A 16590-nucleotide genomic window follows, 5' to 3' on the forward strand; every position below is an offset into this window, starting at 1 on the left:
ACTTGGCCGACAACATTGGGATGTCGTCAAGGGTATCATGATGTACTTGAAGGGCATAGCGACTATATGTATATGTTATGGTGGCCAAGATATAGCAATCATAGGATACACCAACTCTGATTATGTAGGATATGCAAATAGTAGGAAGTCCACCTCTGGCTATGCCTTCACCTTTGCTAGATGTGGTGTTTATTGAATGTCCAGGATGCAGAAATGCACTACCCTATCTACTACAAAGATAAAGTATGTCATAGCCAACGAGGCTTGTAAGGAAGACTCTCTAGTTAGATTGTCTAGTGGCATATCTTGGCATTACTAATGTAGTCCCTACACTACGTTTGGATTCTATGAGTACTATACATTTGATCGAAAATCTGGTCTTCCTTATGAAACCAAAGCACATTGAGGTGCATTACCACTTTATACAAGAGGTCATTGAGGACAAGTCTCTTGAGCTTATCAAGATCTTAATTGACGAAAATCTTACAAATTTGCTTACTAAAAGTCTTTCAACAGAGCGTTTTGCCTTTTTAGAAAGTTAATGGATGTTAGATAAGATGACATCTTTCCTCTTGTTATAATTATGTACATTTATACTTTCACTTTTTTCTTGTTCTCTTCTCACTAGGGTCACATTCGCCTTTAAGTGGGAGACTATTGGGGATAAAAACGCCTATGTCTAGCCACCCCCATATATTAGTTACACTGATAGTGCCCCCACACATCTATATTGTAGGTGACGGACGCCCATCATTAACACTTCATTCTTTATTATTTCAATGGCATTTAAATAAAGGGAAGACAAATAACACATTATGACTATTGGAGTTCCCACATCTTATATATCTCTCTCTCTTGCTCTTGCTCCTTCCACCATAGCTCTACCTTCTGCTCCTTGCTTTCACTTTAGGGCTCATCTCCCTTCAATGAGGCCTAACATTCAATTTTCAATCTAAAAAATGAGCAACTTTATGTATAACCAAAGCACTAAGCATTGGCAAGAAGTGAAGTAAATTTTTCACTACTTTAGTACTAGACACCTCGAGCTGTTTTATCCCAAAGAGAGATCATTACTGCCATATTTACTTGCTTTTTCAAATTCTAACTAAGATGGTTGTTACATACCCTTGTATCCACAAATGGTGTTTGATTTATGCTTGCCAGCTCATGCATATCATGGTTGAGCAAGAAGCAACAGCCCACTATAACAATTTCCAATTATGAAGCCGAGTATGGAGCAACTTTTACAACTATGATCGAGTGTGTTTGACTCAAACGCCTCTTGGTTGATTTGGGAACTGAACAATCTTCTTCCTTCACTATCTTCACTAACAATCAAAGCACATTAGTAGTTGTACAAAATCTAGTGTTCTATGCATATACTAAACACATTGAGGTACACTATTATTATGTTCGGGAGAGACTCTTTACAAGAGAGATCAACTTGGTCTATGTGCCAACACAAAACAACCTTGTAAATCTTTTTACAAAGGCTTTGCCCCATGAGAATTTTGAAGCTTTTTGCAAATCTTTACGCTAATTCCCCTTTGTGGACTAGTCTAATCCACTAAGCATGGCACTTTCCTATACATGAGTGCGAACGCTTGTTCACCGTATAACACTTCTTGGTGGGATTTGTTGCCATTGTTTGGTAGTGATGTCAACACAACGTAAAACACAATTATATCACCACCAATCTTGACTAGGCAAATCTAAAGCTTGCTTGTTGAAACTTTATACTACAAAGGTTTCTTCCCAGGCGCACACAAGTCGGAGTGGGGGGAGAGGGGGTATACACACACACGTGTACATGTGACATCACAATATCTTGTGCTTAGTAACGAGACAAAGGAAAGCATACATGAGAGTAATTAGGGCAAATGGAAAGCAATTCAATGATGATGATCATCCAAGAGATGCTTCAAAGCGAGCCACTAAGAAGACTCGGAACAAATTGGAGTCGAGAGCAAACTACCAACCAAGTGCAAGCAACCAATGAGTATAGTATACAACATTATGTGAGTTATGACCAAGGCAAAAGGACTCACTATCAGCACCTCACTAGAAGATCCCAACAGCACTTTATAAGTAGCATAGATATTTCTTACACTCACCATGTCCGACGAGTCACTATTAAAGCATCCGACATACTTGTAGCTCCAGCACCCTCACTGTACCATGACTTGTTAAAGTATCTACTGTTTTTCTGTGGCACCATGATACTTATCGCCCATTAGGTTGCACGTTCAGAATTGAGCTATTGAAACTTCTGGTTCCAACTAATTATTGCCTGCATAATTAACTAAATTAGTGTTAACTTGCTTCGACGTTCAACTTGTCTATGTACACTCTTTCAAATGACAAATTAACCAGTATAGAATCAAACTCAGACGCTGATTGCTTTGCAATGTATCCTTCGCTTTCAACTTAGATACAGCAGCAACCCTAGGCTTGATGCGCTTCTCAAGGCTCAGTGACAAGGCCATGGGACACTCATCAACCTCTTTCACGTCAAGATTCAGGTCATGCAGCAAATAACTCAGTTTCTCAGCCAAAGTTTCTTGTCAACAGCTGATTGCTCATGGCCTATTTGAGATTAGATCTGCTGCAAAACTACTTCCCATGGCAATCCACATGCAACCAGCCAACTGATTTTCTCAAAAAGGGTATGTGTCGCATCAATAGAACTGGAAAAATGCAAACCTGGCTGTTGTGGACTTCAAATCCAGGCCAAGAACTTTGAAAAGCTCAAATTTGAGCCATGATAAGGATGTTGAATAGCATAAATCACTTCTGGATCAAGTATGATGATTAGGCCTCACCTTGCAACCCAGAGTAGTCCTCAATACATGCCATAGCAGGCTTGATGTATCTCTGTACATCAGGGTATGGAAAGATGCCATTTCACAACTGTAAACTGGAAAATGCTTCCACCAAGAAATGTAAGATCAAATCTGAGATCCTTGTAGAGCTGCAGCTTCTGCTTGACATTCCCCACCCAGAGTTGGAGAATTCCAAACCCTGGTGCACTGTGAATGATGTGAGGACCCACAACCTTGATCATCCCTGCCACTTTGCTCAAAGGCAAGGGAAGGGCCATCCGTGAAGCCCAGCTCCCACAGGTGATTGATCATGTCCTCCCTTGAAGCGGATTGTAGTGCCACAGACAGCACTGTATAGATGGTGACGGAAGAAGAAAATCGCCTGCACGGGTTTGCTGGCTTCCTGTCTGTTCTGTGCACAAATCCTCAACACACAATGGAGTGAACAAGGCTGCAGCAGGGGGAAGATGATGATCTGCAAGGCTGCATCTGCAGGCAAGCCTCAGATTAGATTTAGATTTAGGGTTAGGGTAAAGGTTAGTGATTGAAATTGGCCACCATGGCAGAAGGCAAGCTACAATGGCTGGATTGGCATGATAACTGTAAGCTACTTTGCTTGATTAACTTGGGAGAACTCTGAAACCATCATGCTGCTGCAGCAGGAAGCCCTCTCTGCCTCCCTCCCTTTCACTACCAAATAATATCTGAATAATCCATATCCGAATCTTCATCCACTTTGCAGAGTGATTTGTATTCACAATGTCACAATGCTCAATAAAACCAAGGTTTGATGTAAAATGAATTGCCAAAATATCAAAAAAAAACCTTCAACGTTTAAATAAGAAGGTTTAGGTTAGAGGCAAGGCAGCTCTACTTTCTCAACAACACAATTGAGAGAATTATTAATTCAACTCATGTTAGCTTGCTTCAGCATTTAACTTGTCTATGTACATTCTTTTAAATGTTGCGTTTGATGGATATAAAATCAAACTGAGACGCGGATTTTTTTTCAACAAACCCTTGTCTCTCAACTTAGACACAACAGCAAACCTAGGCTTGATGCACTTCTCAAGACTCAGTGACAAGGCCATCGGGCATTCAGCAACCTCTTTCACGTCTAGATTCAGGTCATGCAGCAGATAACTCAGTTTTTCAGCCAAAGTTTCTTGTCGACAAGCAATTGCTCGAGGCCTACTCGATATGAGATACAGAACTACTTCCCATGGCAATCCACATGCAATCAGCCAACTGATTTTCTCAAAAAGAGTGTCTGTTTTGCATCTGTAAAGCTGGAAAAATGCATACCTGGCTGTTTTGGACTTCAAATCCAGGCCAAGGCCTTTGAAAAACTCAAATTTGTGCTGCAATACAGATGTTGAATGCGAAATCACTTCTGGATCAAACATGATGAATCTGTGCATGGCCTCACCTTGCAATCCAGTATATTTCTCAATAAGTGCCATAGCAGGCTTGACGTATTTCTGAACATCAGTTGTGAGTATGGAAGGATGCCGTTTCACAACCGTGGCCATCACCTTCTCAGGAAACCCTAATTCTTGGAACTCTGTTAGATGCCGTTTTAATGTCTCCAGCTTCGATGTTAACTGGAGAATGCTTCCACCAAGATATGTGCAATCAAGCCCGAGATCCTTGTAAAGTTGCAGCTTCTGCTTGACGTTCTCCACCCGGAGTTGGAGAATCCCTGGCGCACTGCGTACGACACGAGGCCCCACGAGCTCGATCATCCCTGCCACCTTGCTCAGGGGTGCACCACAGAGGTATGAGAAGAAGCGAGGTAGCGTCTGCATGCGCTTGAGTGCAGATAAGGGGAACCCTTCAGAAAGGAAGATCTGAACCTTCTGAGGCAGATCAGGGGGCAGATTGGGCATGGACGAGATAACGGCCAGAGAGGGGCCATCTGTGAAGCCAAGCTGCCGCAGGCGGCAGATTGTGTCCTCTCTCGAAGAGGTTTGGAGCTCCGGATGCAGCACTGTGTAGCTGGTAGCGGAAGAAAAAAATCGCTTGCACGGGGTTGCTGGCTTCTGGTCCGCTCCGTCCACGAATCCTCGAGACAGAACAAAGCGAACAAGGCTGTGGCAAGCGCAGGATGACGCTCGACGAGGCTGCATCTGCAATCAAGCCTCACATTAGCTTTAGATTTTGCGTTAGGGTTAAGGTTAGGGCAACGGTTATAGATTGTGCTGGGCCACCATGGCGGAAGGCAAGCTACATAAGTAGGATCAGCATGACGACTACAAGCTACAAGGCCAGATGATGTAGATAACGATAAAAGCCCCCAAAGCCCTGTATGCAGCCTGCTGCTGTTGTAGCCTGTTGCTTCCTTCAGGCAGCAGCGCAAAACCCTCGTTCTGTTTCTTGCCAAATAGCTTAGTCAGGGGTGTTTGAACCGACATGTACTTGTAAAATTCATAAACTCGAAGTTTACGGCCCCGCTCCGACGCGGCAACTCAAGCTGGTTACACACCAAGTGGTGGATGTCCACCAACCCGGCTAGAGTGTGGGGCCTACAATTTTACAAAGCCTTTACACACTAAAACGATACGTTTTACAAAAAAGTAAAAATAATTATATTTATATTTTTTATTAGTTGCAAATGCAAAAGTGCATTCTTGTCCATCACTTTACAAACTAGATAAGGAGACTCTCCGTCTAAAAGTGGGCGGGGAGTTCACCTATTTAAGAGGTAAACAATAGATCATGTCATCTCCAATGTGTAAAGGACTGCGGACGTCCAACCCCTAAAGAAATACTTTGATTGGTTAATACTCGCAAAGTGGGCGTCCGCCATTTGGTGTGTAACCAGCCTCATAAGGAATCAACTATGCTAAGGAAAGAGAATAGTCTGGTACAATACAAAAGGAGAGAGAAATTGTTGCCTAGTTAGCTCCTCCAATCAGCAATTGCCATGTCATTTGCACTTCGAGAAGTTGATGTAGTCCCTCCATTTTTAGAGGGACTACATCAACTCTCTAGAGTTGCAAGATAGGTGCTCATCAATGGGCCCAAAGGCTTTAAAAAATCAAGTTTTGCTTCCTCTCCTTCATTTTTTGGTGCCTTGTCGACTTGCCTAGGGCAACTAGACCTAGGTGTGTCCCATACACCTAAGTCCACTTTTGGCCAAATAGTCTTCCTAGTCTATCTTAACGTGATAGATAAAGGTGCAGTTTTTGTATGTGTGAAATTTGTAGGCACATGCTAATTTGTAGGAACTCCAATCTCCACCCTATGAAGTCAAGGGCAATCCTCTATACATGACCCTTCATCAAACTTGTCCTTAAGATTCATAGACCCTTAGGAACCCCAACACCACTCACCTCTGGACCTTCTTCTCTCTACATTACCTTAGGATGACTACATTTAGCCTAGGTCAACACCATCCACTATGCATTAGGTGCATGCCATATAACTTAGGTATAACTTCCCATTTCATTTTAGGAACATTTGGTCGACCTTGCAAACCGCCAATCACTGCTACACAACCACATTCATACATACTCATCATGGTAGGTTGTATCTTAAGACATAGTGTAGTATGCTCTACTAGAAACCACACATATAGGTCCAATCTCTTAGGGTCACACCCATTATCCACACAATTAGTCAACGTCAATAGGTCCATCATCTTAGCCACATTCACTTGCATAAGCCTTGAGCACAAAGCCTCCATCTTAAGTTACAAAAGTCATATATTGGTATTGAGGCTTGAATTACATACTTTAGAGCCTTAGTACTTATGCTTGCGTATGGTCTAATGTAAAGCATCCCTTTGTGTTTAGCAAAAAGGTGCCTATCCCATATAACACATTGTGATTCATGCCTTTTGAGTTCTCATGAAATAGAATATTTAGGACAATGTCTATTTTGGGCTATGAATGATGTGAACTAAAATCTTGTGTCAATTTCCTAAAGATTCATTGTTGTTTCCTATTGCTTTCTAATTCAAGTAATGTTTATGTTGAAACATAGATATTATCATGTATTCAAGTCTGGATCTATTTTGCTGCCTTTTAATTAAAGATGTCTGATAAGTTAGGCCATTACACTTTAGAGATCCTACCTAGTTCATGTTGTAACACGCTCATGATTTAGGCATCAAGCCTAGAGGAAAGAATTTCCAAGAATAGCATGTGGAAGTGCAAGACTATAATGGCAGCCATGATGTCTAAGGTGCCTTGGATGGGTAGTATTTATGTTAGTGCAACTTCCTTAGCAGAGGGATTGGATTCTTACAAGATCCAGAGCATGTAAATTGAGAGAATATTTAAGAAGGGAGGCTCAATGTCTATTGTTCAAAGCAGAATTTGAAGAATAGGTTGATGAAGAAGTGTAAGTCGAAGAAAAAGTGCATGTTGATAAAGAGGTGCAAGAGGATAAACCAACACCAAGGGACATTCCATCCATCAATGCATCATGAGCCAAGGTTAATCTTGAACCAAATGTAGATATAGAAACTTCTCCTAATGATTTTAGAAGAAGAATATGGGATATCCTTATGGTAGGAAGTATTGCCCTGTTTGTTGCCATGTTTTGTCAATAGAAGGTGACATCTACAATTGTAGTCCTTTGTTGGTCCTATCATAGATCACAACTAGAAGGCACCACTAGCAATCTCCCTCCTGCTATCCACATTTTATGCAATAGCACGCTCTTCTTTTGCTACCCATGCTATGCAATAGTAAGGTTGGCCACTCTTTAATACCCATGAGTCCTCTTGTTGCATGCCCATGTTCTTTCTAGGCTTTTGACACTGATAGAAGGTGCCAGCCACATCATATTCTACCCCTACCACTTCTCTCTTCTTCTACACATCAATCACCCTCATCTTTTTCGCATGAGGCAACATCAAACAAGCAATCTTCATTTAATAAAAGTACTTTTTTTGTCTTCATCATCTCCACCAAGAGTTGATGCTTGCTATAAACTGTGCATACCCACTTTGAGTTTGTGTTGGAGATTGCAACAACAATTTTGTCTTCAACTCCTCCAATTATTGTTAAGGTCATAGCCTCTTCTTCTCCTATTGAAACCACTTGTACCCTCTTCTTCCCATCCCCCTCTCTAATACTCTTTGGGATTTGGCTGCCATATCTACAACACTATCAAAAGGAAGGAGGAGAGGTTGAGAAGAAAGAAGAGCCACTAAGTGTAGGGAAGAAACTACCATAAGAGAGGAAGAGCCACACAAGTAAAGCCAATGGGAGCCTTATTCAAACCCTTATAAAGGTAAGGCTTCACTCAAATTTATGCTTTAATGCATGCATTTGTTTGGCAAGGGAGAAGAAGAAGGAACCAATTGTCCAGAAAGAGAATAACTCTCCTGCCAAGACTGTGAAGTTCAACTTGCCAACAGAGGGACAGAGCAGTACAGGACAAAATAGTGCAGTACAAAGCACTGCAGTGCCACGGAGAGTCACAGAGACAGTCCCAGAAACAGGACAAGAGGTCCAGGAGATAGACGATACAGAAGCACCTCCAGAAACAGAGGAAGTGCCGATGTTGCCATTGCTAGAAGAAAAAGGAAAGATGAAAATGGGTGTAGCTCCATTCCCGAGCAGGCTGGAGAAGCCCTGGATCCTATCAAAGAATATGACTTGGTCAAAGACCTAGACACCTTTAAACCAAACCTAACATTCCGGCAGTTGCTGATGCTACCTCCCAGCTATCAAAAGAAATTCAAAAGCATCTTGACTCGAAGACGTGGATTAAGGATTTCTCCTTCAACAACGACTAAGACCAATAAGGCCCCAGAACCTGTAAAGGAAGTAGATGTGGCTAAAGTCTTCCTAGATCCTGAAACCCCAAAGATAAGTGTATGGATAGAAGGATGCTTTATTTCAGATGCATTGATTGATGGAGGCTCATTAGTAAACATAATGACAGATGTGACAATGAAGGACTTAGGGTTGCAAGGAATTTAACCTATGCAGGAAGAGACTATTGACTGACATATTTGGTGGTCAAACCAAATTCTTACGGGACCTCATACCCTCTGCTATTGGGAAGACCTTGGCTTTTTGAAGTGAGAGCCAGGACGGACTAGTTCAAAGGAACCTTAACCCTAGGTAGAGGACCGAACAAAGTGGTGTTGAAATTGTATGGATCGCAAAAAGGCAATGGATCCACATCCATCGAAGTCATAACTGACTCCTCCAACGAAGTAACAGATGGTACATCAGGAGACGAAGAGGCTGTTAAACAAATCTTTCCTAAGAAAATAGAGGCACAGTCCCTAACAATAGGTACTGTAAGCCAACTACCTAAGGAAGTAAAGTCCTTGTTCATGGGAGAATACCTCCTGTCTCAACTCGAATTGACTTCTGAAATCACCTCTGACAGCGAGATAGAAGCATGGATGTACTATTCTCCCTGTTACATGGCAGTCACAGAGTCAGAAGTAGAGATAGAGCCAAAGACAGAAGCAGAAGCAGAAACAGAAACAGACACAGAGGTGGAGGATCTGTCCTTCTCCTACAGAGCCTCTATAGAAGCAGAGACATAGCCTCCAGAGGAAGAGGATGAAAATTATGAAGAAGGAAACAAAGTAGGTTATGAAAGTGCAGTTGAAGAAGATCCTCTGATAGCAGATGATCTTGTTGATGTCCCTACAGAGACCTCAGAGGCCGAAGATCTTGGGGTGTTGGATGGAATGACCATGGTTCTATTTGGGTTGACCAATGGATCACAAAGTATGCAGAATCTGCATAAGCAATGGATCAAAGGCATACAAATTAAGTTCACCAGTGGCTCCTATCACCCTGACCATTCATTTTGGAGAAAAGATGATGATGATGCCCCTTGTCAGCAGAAGCCAGAGCTATCAGAGCCACGGCTTTTAGAAGATCAGTGCTATGCGACATTCCTGGACGCATCCTCTGAAGATGAATCCCTAAGTCCAAAAGAAATCACCACTCACACAGAAGCAAACAAAGCTTTGATACCCTTCCAGCAATCTCAACAGACAAATGAGTCATCTGTTCAGAAGGAGGACACTGGTTCTAGTGGAACATTATACGATGACACTACTCCCTTGAAAGAGTCAGACCTCTATCCAGCAATCCATGGGACATTTATCCATGAAGTGGAAGGTGAAAGACAAGTGACGTTCTTGGATACTGACGGTACTGAACAACACTTGAAAGTGGGTCTCAATCTTCCAGAAGAAGAATTAGTGGTCTTGCGAGATCTACTAAAGGAGAACTTAGACATGTTTGCTTGGTCATATAAAGACCTAAAGGGGATTGATCCCATAGTATGCCAACATCACATTGACCTAGAGCCTGATGCCAAACCGATGAGGTAGAGACAAAGGCGTATGAATCTTAATTATTCTGCTTTGGTGAAGGCTGAATTATTGAAACTTCTTGAAGCCGAGTTCATTTATCCCGTGGCTAACAGTGAATGGGTTTCGCCCATTGTGGTAAAATACCTAAGAAGAACGGGAAACTCCGAATATGTGTGGACTTTCAGAAGATGAACTCGAAGATGAAGAAGGATTATTTCCCTATCCTTTTTATAGACCAACTGTTGGACACAGTGGCAGGCCATGAGTTGTATTCCCTCTTGGATGGATTCAGAGGATATAACCAAGTCCAAATCGCAGAAGATGACCAATCCAAAATAACCTTCACCATAGAATGGGGGACCTATGCCTATAGAGTGATGCCATTTGGGCTCTATAATTCTCTTGCCACCTTCCAACAAGTAATGATGGTTACCTTCCAGAATCATTTGCATGATTTCATTGAGGTGTATCTTGATGACTTCTGTGTCTATAGTTTAATCCGTGAGCACTGGGGATACCTAGAGCAATGTCTTGACAGATACCGAGAGTATGGGATTTCTCTCAACCTCGACAAATGTGTCTTTGGCGTTTCATCAGGATTTATTTTTTGTCATATTGTCTCTGCACAAGGGATTGCAACAGACCCGATGAAGATTGAGAAGATTGCCGCCTTGATAGCACCAACAAACCTCAAGCGATTGAGAGGATTTCTTGGCCATGTGGGCTACTACAGAAGATTTATTGCGCATTTTGCAACCAAGGCAGCCCCTCTGCACAAGCTCCTAAGGAAAGATGCGGATCTCCTTTGGACTGATGACTGTGAAGGAGCCTTTAATACCCTAAAATTGTGCCTTATCCAAGCACCTATCTTACAGCCTCCTGATTGGACGAATGAGTTTCATGTACACACAGATGCATCAGTTGAAGAGCTAGGTGATGTCCTATGTTAAAATGGCCCCTCTAAATTAGATAAACCAATCTATTATGCAAGTCGAAAAGTAATCAATCGCGTGTGGAACTACACAGTGACAGAACTTGAGTGCTTAGCAGTGTTTGCATTGGAGAAGTTTCGACACTATCTATTGTCAACACATTTCAAGTTCTACGTGGATCATGAAGCTCTGCCCTTCTTGATGAACAAAGTAGATATCAAAGGGTGACTCATGAGATGGTTTCTCCTATTCAAGAGTTCGATTTTGAAGTGGTCACTAAGCCTGGCAATTCCCATGTCCTAGCCAATCATCTATCACGGATCCCTCAAATTGTAAGAGAGGAACATGATGATCCAGACCTTCCTGATGCTTCATTGTTTCTAGTTGAAACAGTTACTCCCTGGTATGCAGACATAGCCAACCTTATGGCAACTCAATAGTATCCTCCTAGCATCTCAAGTCGTGAGAAGAATAAGCTTCTGTTAGAATCAGCTCTCTACACCTTGCTAAGCGGTGCACTGTACAAGACGGGCAAAGATGAAGTGCTAAGAAGATATGTTGCATGGGACGAAATCGGCATAGTATTGAAAGCATACTATGACGACGAACCATGTGGTAGACACTTCGCAGGAGAAGCGATAGCCAGGAAGGCTCTGTTGGTAGGATACTGGTGGCCGACCCTCCACAAGGATGCACATGACTATTGCAAGAGATGTAATGCTTGTCAGCGAATGGGGAAATCCATCAAAACAAGTGCCATGCCACTGCAGCCTATTCTTCCCCTAAAGTCGTTCGAGAAGTGGGGGATTGATTTTGTGGGTCCCATTGATCCACCCACCAGACGGAAGTAGAACAAATACATCTTAGTATGTTTGGATTATGTCACAAAGTGGTGTGAAGCTAAAGCTCTGAAGCAGGATGATGGTAATAGCGTAGCTCTGTTCATGTATGAAAATATTATCACCCATTTTGACAGTCCCCTCAAGCTGGTAAGTGACAGAGGTACTCATTTCCTTAACAAAATCATGGAGGAGCTGACAGAGCTGTATAAGATCTGCCATCGCAAGTCCACTCCTTACTATCCTAGAGCCAACGGCCAGGTTGAAGTCACCAATCACATCCTCTGCTCGATCCTGACAAGTACGATTGCCGCACATCATCACGACTGGGATGATCGACTTACAGAGGCCCTTTGGGCATACAGAACCTCCCATAAGGCAGCTACAGGACAGACCCCTTTCCAGCTAATGTATGGTACATAAGCCGTCTTCCCTGATGATCGACTTATATAGGCCCTTTGGGCATACAGAACCTCCCATAAGGCAGCTAAAAGATAGACCCCTTTCCAGCTAGTGTATGGTATAGAAGCCGTCTTCCCTGTTGAACTGGAATTGTCCTCTTTGCGAGTGGCAGTTAAAGAACGCTTGGGAGATGATGAGTCACTGCAACACCGCCTCCTACACTTGGAATGTTTGGATGAGATTCGGCGGATGGCCCTACAGTGTATGAAAACCACTCAAGTGCGATGCAAGGCCTATCATGACAGTTTCATCAAGCACAAGGAGTTCAAAGAAGGTGATCTTGTCCTGGCCTATGATTCGAGATTTGGCAAGTTTCTTGGCAAAGCTTCAACAACGGTGGATGGGCCCGTACAAGGTACTTGCTGTCAATCCTAATGGCTCTGTTCAGGTGCCGACCCTTGATGCCTCTGATGATCCTTTTCTGATCAATGGCTATTGTCTGAAGAAGTATTTCCCTCCCTGGGAATCTTGACAATCACAGTCGACCTACCCTCTCCCTTTTGGGCGTCGCACTGTCATTCTCTTCGTGCTTCTAATAGCCCTTATGATTTTCCTCATGAGGCGGTCTCGTTGTGCTAGCCCCTTATAAATACCTCTCAATCCTACCTTGTTCTCTTCTCGTCTGATCCAACAACGGTGGCGAGGTTGGTCCTAACACATGGTATTTCTACCATTCTCTTTATTAACGAAAAAAAAGAGAGGAAAAAATGCAAAAAATAAAACAGACAAAACTGTTATGGGAGAAAAGAAAGAAATTCCATGTCATAACATGCCTTGTTCCAAGAAAAGGTGGAAACACCCTTGGGCGGGAAGCTGATTGTGGAAAAGGTGGTAACATCCCACAGTTCAGGATAATTGACTCACCAGCAGCACCTTTCTAGCAAGTAATTTGAAGCCACCTCCCTTGGTGCGCTATCTCTGTAATATCAGTCAGTCAGCCCTTCTTAACAGACGACCTTTCTTACAAATCATTGAAGTACCAGAATTGTTGGCTGCCTCCTTGGATACGCCTCATTTTCAATATCCTGATGAGAGCAATTGCTGACGATCTTCATCACCAACCACTTGAGTGTTGTGAGCTTTCATCCTAATAGGATGGGGATGTGAGTATGGACTGCTCTCTGTATCTAACAGTGAGCGTGAGACAGAGGGTGGGTTGAGTGACCAATATTTCCCTTCAAATCAAATGAGCGGTGACATGTGTGACTTAAGTATTGCACTCACAGGATGGGCCTCTCAATGCACAACGCATGATCTGTTCCTGTGCACTGTATCATAAGGCTCCCTGGCCTTCCTTCGTGCATTGTATGTCAACACAGGGCGTAATGCATAGTTGCACCATCAAATGTGCACAAGGCATACAACCTCAGCACAAGTGGTAGTGAAGATTACATCAATGGGTTTCAGGAACGGGTTGCCCTCCTGGATCTTTCAACAAAGAGTGAGACAAAGGGTGGGTTGAGTGTGATTGGTGTTTTTTCAATCAATTATTGAGAGGTGAGGATTGAAAGACGTTACGACAATTGACATCAGGTACGTTTCTGTTTTCCTATGCACCCACGGGAGGGGTCTCTGCCATCGTCACAGGACACGCCACTCTGTTTTGTGCACTGCACTACAAGGCTCCATGGCCTTCCTCCTTGCACCTATGCCAGATGGGTTGTACGCACTGGTGCACCATCAATTATACACCCTGACATACTCCCTCTGCAGCATTCCCTTGTCGATTCCTAAACCGGATGTGAGATCTGGGTTTCTATCAAAATTCACTCGTGTGATGCAAGTTATGGGGCGAGTGACTGTTCTCTCATCCCATTTGAGTGCCCGTGAGTTGCGTGACTATCCTTCATCAATGATACCTACCCCGACAAGGTTTATCAACCAGCTGCCTCCCTAGGTGCTGCTGCATAGTCCTTGCCATGCTGGCTGAATGTTGGAGCGAACCGTGGTACCTCCTGTACTGACTCCAACCCTTTTGTAGTAGTGACGGTTCCTTTGACCATACGCAAAACAGGCCAAGTCTTTCTAAACTTATCCCTATGATTGCAAGTGTACACTATGTTTTAAGTGTGGGGACATCCGATTCTAGTCGGTTGACGAGTCCTAGGCTATGTTGCTGCATCTAACCCTGTCCGTTAAGGTTTTCAGTGTGGGGACGAGTCCTTGCGCATCTATGATGCATACCCCCTGCATATGCCTCACTTTAATCCTACATGTATGCTCAGACCTGATTTTACCCTGATGAGATCCCTTGCCCACCCACTCGTCCATGTTCAACCCACCCTTGGGGCCATTCCTTCTCTTTTTCCATTTATCCCTTATTGTGATGATTTTCCATGAGAACGCATCCTACGTTCACCGAGACACCCATCCAACCTTACAACCCTGTTCGTCCCTTCGCATGTACACTTTTCCTTTTTTACCAACCCTTGTTCTGACTGCGGTTCTTGAGTTATTAATTTTTGAAGCATTTCTCATAAATTGAATGGTTTTCCATGTGAATGCACCTTTATTGCTTCCGAACAACAATCTGACGTGATAGCTGTCCTCCACCTTCCTCATGACATTTTTTCCTTTTTCTCCCTGTCCATCCGACGCATACTTCATCCGATATTAATTTTTGCGCGTTTTCGGACCATTTTTGTACATATTTTTAACATTTTTCCATGTGAACATGCCCTATTTTCACCGAAATTCCAGTTTCATCTGACTGTTGTGTCCCGTAGTCTTTCCCCACATTTTTCCTTTTTTCTCAACCTTATTTTGACCACTATGTTTTTCGTTATTGATTTTTCAATATATTTTCGGTTTCGTTTTTTTTTTTTGTTGTGTTTTTTGCATGTGAACCCCTTCTAACTCCACCAAAAGCAAGTTTTGATGTGATAGCCTATGCATCCCCTTACTTCGGACATTTTCTCTTTTTACTAACCTTCATTTCGCTGCTCGGTTCTTTCTGTATTCATCTTTGAGACCATTTTCGAGTTCATTTTTTGGGTTTTTTCCATATGAACGTGTCCTCTCTCGGTCGAAACTGCGTGTTGACATGATAAGTTTGTCGGACACGTTATTTGGCACATTTTGCCTTCTTTTTGCCTTGCATTTCGACGCACGAATTTTTTTATATTAATCCCTGTATGTATTTTTGGAGTTATTTTTCGTGTTTTTCCCATGTGAACACCCTGATTTCGCCCCGGCACCCATGTCACATTTTTCTGCCATCTTTCCCTTGTCTCCCGACATATTTTTTCTTTTTATGGTCTTTCGATCCGTTGTATGGTTTGGGTTTTATTAAATTTTCTTTCTCTTAACGTGTGGTCGCATCTCTTGTGTCACGCGTGAACATGTATGTTTTTGGTTTTAAGCACCTCGGGACGCCCTCGTGGCCTCTGCGCCTCGCGTGTCGCCGTCCTCGCCCCGTTTGATCCTACCGATGTAAAATTTTTTTTACTCCCGCCTTGCGCATGCGCGCGGGACGGGGGTGCTCTCACCTTTTAATGGCTTTCGTAAAACCCACCAAAAACAGAGAAAAACAAAAAACACACACATACATACAAAAACACCATAATAATAATAAAAACGAGAAAAAAACCAAAAGAGAAAAAAAACAACCAAAAAGACACAAATAACCATCAAAGAAAAACCCCCACAAGACGAAAAAACAAAAAAAAGAACAAAACCGCACACGAAAAAGCAAAACAAAAAAAGAAAAACAAACCACACAAGAAAAACTCAAAAACAAAAAAAAAGAAAAAAATAACAAAAAGAAAAGGAAAAAAGAAAAAGAAAAACAACAAAAAGAACAAACAAAACACAAAAGGGAAAAAACAGACAAAGGAAAAAGCCAAAAACCAAAAAACCAAAAAAAAAGGAAAAAAACAAAAACAAGAACAAAATAAACCAAAAAGAACCAATAGAAAACAAACAAAAGAGGAAAACCACAAAAAAAAAACATAACTACTTACATGTCATCGCGCGCCTCTTCTTCCTCCCGCTTGTGTCTCTCCAGCATCTCCCGCGCGCCATCCTGCTCGCCATCTCTCTCTTCCACCTCCTCCCTCCTGCGCGCCATCTTCCACCTCCTCCCTCCCGCGCACCATCTCCCTCTCCGCCTCCCATCTCCCGCGCGCCATCTTTCTCTGCACCGCCTCCCTCCCGTGCGCCCTCTCCCTGCACGCCCTCTCCACCCTCCCTCCTCATCGTCCGCCTCCGCCGCCTCCTCCTCCTTCCACTCC

At 42.9% G+C, this 16590-nt stretch overlaps 1 protein-coding gene across 1 annotated transcript; it reads right to left on the bottom strand.

The window, feature by feature from the left end:
* Positions 1-1783: 1783 nt before the first annotated feature.
* Positions 1784-5245, bottom strand: LOC148024684 (transcription termination factor MTERF8, chloroplastic-like). Its single transcript, XM_087694334.1, has one exon. It carries the CDS (start codon positions 4949-4951, stop codon positions 3740-3742), a length of 1212 nt encoding a protein of 403 aa, XP_087550460.1. The 5' UTR covers positions 4952-5245; the 3' UTR covers positions 1784-3739.
* Positions 5246-16590: the final 11345 nt, after the last annotated feature.

This window comes from Lygodium microphyllum, chromosome 15, assembly GCF_053477565.2.
Source record: "Lygodium microphyllum isolate KBCC chromosome 15, Lygodium_microphyllum_v1.1.10, whole genome shotgun sequence".
NCBI lineage: Eukaryota > Viridiplantae > Streptophyta > Polypodiopsida > Schizaeales > Lygodiaceae > Lygodium > Lygodium microphyllum.

Excerpts from the sequence above, each read along its gene's own strand:
- LOC148024684 (XM_087694334.1), bottom strand. The coding sequence starts at position 4,951 with ATGCAGCCTCGTCGAGCGTCATCCTGCGCTTGCCACAGCCTTGTTCGC.